Source organism: Olea europaea, chromosome 13 (assembly GCF_002742605.1).
Source record: "Olea europaea var. sylvestris chromosome 13, O_europaea_v1, whole genome shotgun sequence".
NCBI classification, from domain to species: domain Eukaryota; kingdom Viridiplantae; phylum Streptophyta; class Magnoliopsida; order Lamiales; family Oleaceae; genus Olea; species Olea europaea.
In genome coordinates, this window is record NC_036249.1 from 16,760,226 (window position 1) to 16,768,725 (window position 8,500).

General features: G+C 36.7%; 1 protein-coding gene across 1 annotated transcript; it reads left to right on the forward strand.

Annotated features, from left to right (window-relative positions):
• The first annotated feature begins 1,404 nt into the window (after positions 1-1,404).
• On the forward strand, positions 1,405-5,278 carry LOC111408236 (phosphatidylinositol 4-phosphate 5-kinase 5-like). The gene is made up of 8 exons (XM_023038027.1): positions 1,405-2,785; positions 2,994-3,161; positions 3,310-3,475; positions 3,559-3,675; positions 3,744-3,937; positions 4,029-4,156; positions 4,449-4,527; positions 4,746-5,278. The coding sequence occupies exons 1-8, from the start codon at positions 1,611-1,613 to the stop codon at positions 5,026-5,028; spliced, it is 2,310 nt and encodes a 769-aa protein (XP_022893795.1). The 5' UTR covers positions 1,405-1,610; the 3' UTR covers positions 5,029-5,278.
• The last annotated feature ends 3,222 nt before the right edge of the window (positions 5,279-8,500 follow it).

Genomic DNA, 8,500 nt, shown 5'->3' on the forward strand with positions numbered 1-8,500 from the left:
TTCCGATTAGAGAATTGAGATAAAAATCTCTAATTGAGTAAAAAGAATGTGTGATTGATCCAATCCAAATGAGGGAATTCCGATGCTTCACTGAATTCATCCATTGATATTTAAATTTCATCCCAATCAATAAATTATTTTCACACAATTTACAAAAACCCTAAATTGTTGAATCCTGTAAGTAGTTAAATCATCTCCCTGTGGAATCAACACCTCAAAGCTGTGTTATAATTACCATGTTAATCTTTCGGCGTAATCAGATGGATTGGCCACTTGCCCATAAAGGAAGGCAATTTTTCCCTATTTTTTAAAAAGATTCAAGAATTATTAATAGAAAGCTTAATACCTCATGACAGTTTAACTGATAGTATAAATGTAAATTAAATATTGCATTTTTTAATTTCTTATTTTATAATGTGTGTTAAACTTACATTCTCCAAAAAAACATTTTAACACGATCAAACATATACCTTACACTCACTTCTCTATTACCCTTTTTTATTTTTATTTTTTTGTGACTCAGGTGTCCGAATGTCGTCCAACAAAGCCTGAGGAGTGGCGCTTACTTCTCTATTACTTCTCTATGCTCTTGCTCTTGTTTGTTCTCATTATTTTCAAAAAAATATGTTTCTATCTCTTATTTTCTAACACATATTTTTCAATAAAATAATATTACAATCAAACTCAAAACTTTTTCTTATTTTCTAACCACATATTTTCCATCAAATTACTATTCCAAAATGCATTTTTGACTTTAAAAAGAAAAAAAAAAGCCCTCTATATTTGAGCAAATTTAATTCAAATGACGTATATAAATAAACATATATTTTTTCCCATTATTTAAATATATCAATAAATTAATTCATTGTGAAATCAGTATTTAATGATGATGCTCGAGACAACTCGGGTTAAATAAATAAATAATAAAAATTCTCCGTATTGAAGAAATTGTTCGAGAAACCCATTGGCTTGTTAAAAATGAAAATATGCCTGATATATAATATAGATAGAAAGACAAAAACGTACACATATATGTATAAATATAGCAAATGGATAGCCCTAAATCCAGTTACCTCGCCAAATGTCGGAGGGCCTCAAAATGTTATGTGGTTGAAGAAAAAGTCTCCCTTACATTGCATGAAATTTCTATAATACTTGCTGTCTAAACAAAGTACAGTTAAAGACTCTCATTCTCACGTTGACCATTACATTCTCAACATATGTCCAAAGTCCACCATTATCATAGGACTGTTTGTGGATTTCCTATCCCATTACCATAACCCAAACTTAGAAATTGAGAAATGGACTAAAATTTGGTCTTTTTTTTCTTTTTTCGTTTTTTGGGTTTAAGTTCTTTTGATTGGCTAAAGTTGCTTTCAATAGGGAGGAGAGAGAAACCAGCAATGTTTTCTTTTGTTTTCCTACCTTAGCCTGGTTTTATGCATGGCTGATCAATGTCTGAGATTTCCATGAAAGAAACATTCATGTTCTGCATAGTTTTCTTACGTGATGAAAAGGTTGAAATCTGAGCAGAAGTGTGATGCATACTGTCTAAGAAAAGGGCAAAAGGAGATTAATTTTGTGAAGAACAGGGCGAATTTTGTCTAGCCATGAAGGCTTGGGAGGCCACTGTACGTATAACGCACGCTGCAGCCAAGAAAAGGGCCACAACGATTTTTGGGGGGGCGAATATAATAGGAAATGCTGAGGAAGAAAATGAAGATCAAGAAGAACAAGTGCATGGAAGCGATGAAGTGTATCATGCAGAGAGATTTCTTCCCAATGGTGATTACTACACGGGCTATTGGGCCGATAATTTTCCACATGGACATGGAAAATATTGGTGGACAGATGGATGTATGTATGTAGGACAATGGTTTAGAGGCAAAACTATGGGAGAAGGTACATTTAGTTGGCCTTCTGGGGCGTCGTATGAAGGCAATTTCAAGAGTGGATTCATGGATGGAGAAGGTACGTATACAGGGCCTAGTGGAGATACATATAGAGGTTATTGGGTGATGAATTTAAAGCATGGCCATGGTGTTAAGGAATATGCTAATGGTGATAGTTACGATGGTGAATGGAGTCGTGGGTTGCAGGAAGGGCAGGGAATGTATCAATGGAAGAATGGGAATTGTTACACCGGGGAATGGAAAAATGGAACGATTTGTGGGAAAGGGAAAATGTGTTGGACTAATGGGAACATTTTCGATGGGAATTGGGAAGATGGATTTCCCAAAGGGAATGGAACATATAAATGGGCAGATGGGAGTTTCTATGTGGGAAATTGGAGCAAGGATCCTACTGAACAGAATGGGACTTATTACCCATCTGGATCCTTATTAGAAGAAAATCTTGAATGGAATCCTCAGGAAGTTTTCAACAATGATTTGAAGGATTGCATAATTTGTCCAAATGAGAAAGTTCCGATATGGCCCTCACAAAAGAAGCTTGCAGTTTGGAGGTCATCCAAGGGCTCAGATTCAAGTGTAAGGCCAAGAAGAATGTCGGTTGATGGTAGAATAGACACAGGGGTAGATAGGGAATTAGGTAGAATGCGTTTATCAGATGGTGCTGTGCCCTCTCCTAGTTGTGCCGGAGCCATAGAAAGGATAAGGATGGCAGGAAATGAAGGGGACGATGTGTTGGCAGGTTTACAACCTGACAGTTTAAGTACTCGAGGCAGCCCTCTTAGGATACCTAAAGTGGTGAAAAGACAAGGGGATACAATATGTAAAGGGCATAGGAATTATGATCTTATGCTCAATTTGCAGCTAGGAATTAGGTAACAATACATGTCTCTATGTTCCACTTTAGCTTCAATATTTGATTGTTTGATCTTAATTTTTTATGGGAGAGATTTTTTTGCCAAATTTTCTGACATAAAAGGAGATGATATAATAGTCAGAAAAGTATTCGAGTTGTTCTATGTTGTATTTGTACTTATATTTCGACCCTGATTCTCATCACTAACATAGCCTCGTAATCCACAGGCATTCAGTTGGAAGACCTGGTCCATGTCCTTCACTCGATCTGAAGCCTTCAGCTTTCGACCCAAAGGAAAAGTATTGGACAAAATTTCCCTCTGAGGGATCCAAACATACTCCCCCTCACCAATCCTGTGAATTCAGATGGAAAGATTATTGCCCCAAAGTATTCAGGTTAGCCCTTGTACCACATGCAGATCATGAATTTCTTTACTACAACTTAACATGGGATTCGACTTCTGAATGAATCCAAACAGAGTTCTTGTATTTCTAAATTCAAACCACAAGAAAAGTCCTAGTTTATCAATCATGATATTTTCAGGTCTTTAAGAATGTTGTTCAAGGTTGATCCAGCAGATTACATGTTATCCATATGTGGGAATGATGCACTACGAGAACTTTCCTCCCCTGGAAAAAGTGGAAGTTTCTTTTACTTAACCAACGATGATCGTTATATGATAAAGACAATGAAGAAGGCAGAAGTAAAAGTAAGATTTCAATTCCTGATAGTTAAATATTTGTAAGAATACTGAAATATAACATTCTTCTCATGTTTCCATTTCATGGTTAGGTGCTTTTAAGGATGTTGAATGCTTATTATAATCACGTTCGTGCTTTTGAGAACACTCTAGTGACAAAATACTATGGCTTGCATTGTGTCAAGCTGAATGGACCTGCTCAAAAAAAGGTACGAATAGAACTGAGGTTTCATGTAACATAATTGTCAGTACAAGATTAATATGATTGATTATTTAGGTTCGTTTCATCATCATGGGAAACCTCTTCTGTTCCGATTATATGATCCACAAACGATATGATTTGAAAGGATCCACTTTTGGCCGATTGACTGATAAGCCTGAATCAGAGATTGATGCAACTACAACTCTGAAGGATCTTGATCTCAACTTCCTTTTCCGACTTCAAAAGACATGGTTTCAAGAATTTCGAAGGTAAAATTCCGCTTCCATCTCCATTTTCTAGTGTTTTCAGATTCCATTTCAATGTTTAAAAAAAATTGATGACACTTGTTAATTTCTTCAGGCAAGTTGATAGGGACTGTGATTTCCTCGAACAGGAGAGGATTATGGATTATAGTATGCTAGTTGGTCTTCACTTTAGAGAATCAACAAATGATGAACATACTCCATCTGGGGTTCTTACACCAGTTGGTAATTACTCGTTCACAATAGACAAAGCTTTTTAGATATTCCTTTCATCTTTAGTACTCAGGAGGAAACTTCAATAGGAGGCTGAAGTTAGATTAATTATTAACTTTAACTATTTGAGGTATTACTCCAAGTTGGTAATAATAAGAAATGCAAGCCTGTCCTCATAGAATTTGTACTTAAATTACTTGAATAAACATCTTCAAGTCTTAAAATTGGAATCTTGGCGGACTATCTTGATCATAATTCAGGCCTTTCGAAAGCCAAGAAACTATAATTTCTTCTTTTGCTGCAGATAATGGTAGCTTGGAAACTGATTCAGTTCCGCGCCTCTCCCTAGCAGATGTGGATCGGTTGCTTTTAGACCCTGCAGGGTAAGATACTTAAAATATCTTTGGTAAGCAGTACTATTGGGACTGAACAGTAGTACAAACAAGATTTTAGCTTCTTTTTCTTATTTGATGCTGTCAGTCCTATCTACTGCTGTGCACTACACATGCACTTGGTTCTCATATCGAAACTTCTTCGAACATTTTCTCCAAAAAGTTTTTGTCTTCCACAAATGTTCCGTAAAAAAATTTCATGTTTACAGGTGGGCTAGCATAAGTTTGGGAATCAACATGCCTGGAAGAGTAGAAAGAGTAGAAAGAACGAATGACTGTGAATTAGTAGGAGAACCAACTGGAGAGTACTATGACGTAGTGATGTTTTTCGGCATAATAGACATTCTTCAAGACTATGACATTACAAAGAAACTCGAGCATGCATACAAGTCCATTCAATATGATCCCAACTCAATATCAGCAGTTGATCCGAAACAATACTCGAGGCGTTTTCGCGATTATGTATTCAAAGTTTTTGCAGAAGATACATGAAAACTTTAACCCCCCCCCCCCCCAAGCTTTTGGCTGAGGCTAAGTTCAATTGCATTCATTTCATTCTTTATGCACATACTACTTTATTCTCTTCATTTTTCATATAGATACATAGTGAAACTCAGTTGGAGCAAGCAGAAGTGTGGCGAAATAACATTCATTCACCATTGTTTTCAGCTTGTAAAAGCTATTGCCAAAGACTTGTATTTTCAAATGATATATACACTAATCTTTGGTCAGTTCAGTTTAGTTTCTCAACCTTGTACCTTAAGATGGATCAAGTTTTATCCAGTAAAAAGTATTGGTTCGAGGTTCCTTGTTTGTTAATTTTCATATGGAATGAAATAATTCATTGATTGAATACGCGGTACATTGGTGAATATATTACAAGCACATCCTACTATATGTGGAAGGAAAATAATCTAAGACAAAATATTTGATTAAGGAAATCATCTTTTATAATTCCTATAATTATGGTTAATACTCCCACTCAAGTTGGAGCATGAAGGTCTATAATGCCCAACTTGCGAGTGAAATGATGAAAGAGGTCCTTCCCAAGGGCTTTAGTAAAGATATCAGCCAGTTGAAGCCTCGTAGGGACATGTGAAGGTAGGATAAGCCCAAATAGATATTTCTCGTGCACAAAAATGGCAATCAATTTCAATATGTTTGGTGTGCTCATGAAAAATAGAATTGCAGATGATGTGTAAAGCAGCCTCATTATCACGATAGAGCAATATACGCTGTGGGTGGAGAACAACAAGATCAAGCAAAAGTGATTTGAGCCAAACAAGTTCACATATAGCCATTGCCATAGCACGATACTCAACCAACAGTCTGGGGTGACAAAAAAACCAGTAGTGGATCGACGAGTAGTGGGACAACTAGCCCAATCGGAGTCAAAGTATGCAGAGAGCTTAAGTTCACACTTGGCAAGATAAATAAAGTCCATGACCTGGAGATCCTTTTAGATAACGTAGAACATGAAGTGCAGCCTGTTGATTTGAATCCCGAGGATTTTGCATGAATTGGCTCAATGTATGGACAGAAAAGAAGATGTCTGGGTGAGTGATTGTGAGATACCGTCGGTAAGAACTGGGGTTAGAAAGTAGAGTGCCATCATCTGGAGAAAGCTTCAAATTTTGATCCATCGAGAAAGATGCAGGGCGGGAACCTTAGTTACCAGAGTCAGCAAGAATATCAAGGGTGTACTTTCTCTGATTAATGAAGATGCCATGCAATGATTGGGCGATTTCAAGGCCAAGAAAGTATTTCACAGTGCCCAAATCCTTGATCTTGAACCTGTCATTAAGTGATGATTTGAGAGAAGTGATGACAGGGAGGTCATTACCTGCAACCAAGATGTCATCAACATAAACTAGAACAACAGTGAAGGAAGAGCCAATAGTTCTAGCAAAAGGTGAGTGATCAGCTGTAGATTGAATGAAACCAGCTAACAACAACACAGAGGATAGTTTCGAATACCAATTACAAGAAGCCTGTTTGAGACCATATAGAGATTTAAGGAGACAACAAACACGAGTCTCTCCCTCTCAACCATACCCGGGAGAAGGGTCATGTAGACCTCATCTTTCAAATCTCTATGAAGAAATGCATTATTGACATCAAGTTGATGGAGATACCAATTATGGGATGCTGCAATTGCCAAAACACAACACACAGTGACAAGTTTGGCTACAGGAGCAAAGGTATCATGATAATCAAGGCCCTCAACCTGAGTGTAACCCTTGGCCACCAACTGAGCTTTGTACCTTTCAATGGAACCATCTGCATTGAGTTTAGTTTTCAAGACCTATTTACAACCAATGGGTTTTTTGTGTGGAAGAAGAGGTGTAAGTAGCCAAGTATTATTAGATTCAAGTGCCCGAATCTCAACTTGCATAGCATCATGCCATTGGGAATGTCTAACAGCTTGAGAGTATCGATTAGGATCAGAAGATTGTGATAAAGCAGATAGAAAAGCAATATGATTAGGAGAAAGATCACGATATGAGACAACATGTGAAATGGGATGAGCTGTACTTGAAGATTCAATAGGAGCGGTAGAAGCCGTAACATATGAAGTCGATGGTAAAGTAGGACAAAGGTAATCAGCAAGATGAGCAGGACGGTGTATAGTGCGTCGAGGACGAATGGGAGGGGGTATAGGTAGGGGTTCGAAAAGCAACTTGTTCCTAGTTGGCTTCCCAACATCGATTTGAGGATGGATGTTAACGGAGATAATTTAGGACATTATATTTATCTTTGAAAATTATCTTTCTATTGAGAATAGCTGATTTATAGGGATTGTGTATTTCATAATTTCCTTGTAAGGAGAAATACTATACATGTATATATAGATGACAAAAAGGGAAAACACAAGCAAGTTTGTAGAAAATTATAAAACTTCTCTTTCGAGGTTTTAACTCTTTGAAATTTACTTTGTGGGGTGATTATTTAGACCTCATTACAGCCAAGGCCTTTGCAGAAGGATTGGCAACAGGATTGGCAGCAGTAGAATATGTATACAAAACCAGCTAAAGAGATAAATTTATGATGAAATTGCAAATCTATTTGAGCCTCTCTAATAAATAGAGATCTTGTTCCAAATTTGGATGCATCATCCATGTTTTGGATATTCTTGCATGAGGAACAACATCTCAATATTCAAAATATTATGTAGCAGGCATATGTTTCTTCTAATACTGTGTCAGTTGCCTTTGCTGCTCATGACAAGGGGAAGGGTCGGGATATGAGCACCACATAGTGCTATAGTTGTAAGAAATATGGCCATATTGTCCCTCATTGTCCTTAAAAAATTTGTAACTATTTCTACTTCTTAATTTACAGCCTGCTATTCCTACTGTGGATACTGCAACTTCTGTCGTTTCTTTACAAACTCCAATACCTTCTCTGAGAAGCAGTGCAAGAAATGATTCTGAGTGCATTTTTAGCATTTGGTTTCAAGGCACTAGTTCTTAAAACTTAGATTTAGGTGATTCTAATCATATGAATAATTCTCTCCATAGCTTAAGTAATATAAGAAAATATTGTAGCTCCTTGCATATCCGAACATGATACAACCAATGGCAGTGCTCTACCCATTGTGGCAGTTGGTGATGTATCATCCAACATAAAGGATATTCTTGTGTCACCTAATCTCTCTATGAATTTAGCCCTTATTCAATGGCCATTATAAAGGGAAATTGGAGAAAAATGATGTTTTGAATTGTTATTTTTAGGAGAAAGTGTGGTTAAAAAAGTAAGAAAATATTTTGAGTTTATGTACGGAATACTTTATTGTTTAAATGTGAAGTTGAAAATAAGTATGAGAAATAAGGAGTTTTAGTTTAATGGAAGTCAAACAAGTGCTTAGTAACTGTTGGCTAGCTTGTAGACCAAAATTGAGATGGACATTTTACTAATGGTGGTTGTAGTTGTGCAGGATCAAATGTCATGATAGTTGACAGTG

What these genes read in the sequence shown, in the direction of transcription:
- LOC111408236 (XM_023038027.1), top strand. Translation starts at nt 1,611, where the DNA reads ATGAAGGCTTGGGAGGCCACTGTACGTATAACGCACGCTGCAGCCAAG. An exon ending in TGAAGAAGGCAGAAGTAAAA is followed by an intron (nt 3,476 to 3,558) that starts GTAAGATTTCAA and finishes TTTCATGGTTAG; the next exon opens with GTGCTTTTAAGGATGTTGAA. An exon ending in TGGTTTCAAGAATTTCGAAG is followed by an intron (nt 3,938 to 4,028) that starts GTAAAATTCCGC and finishes TAATTTCTTCAG; the next exon opens with GCAAGTTGATAGGGACTGTG.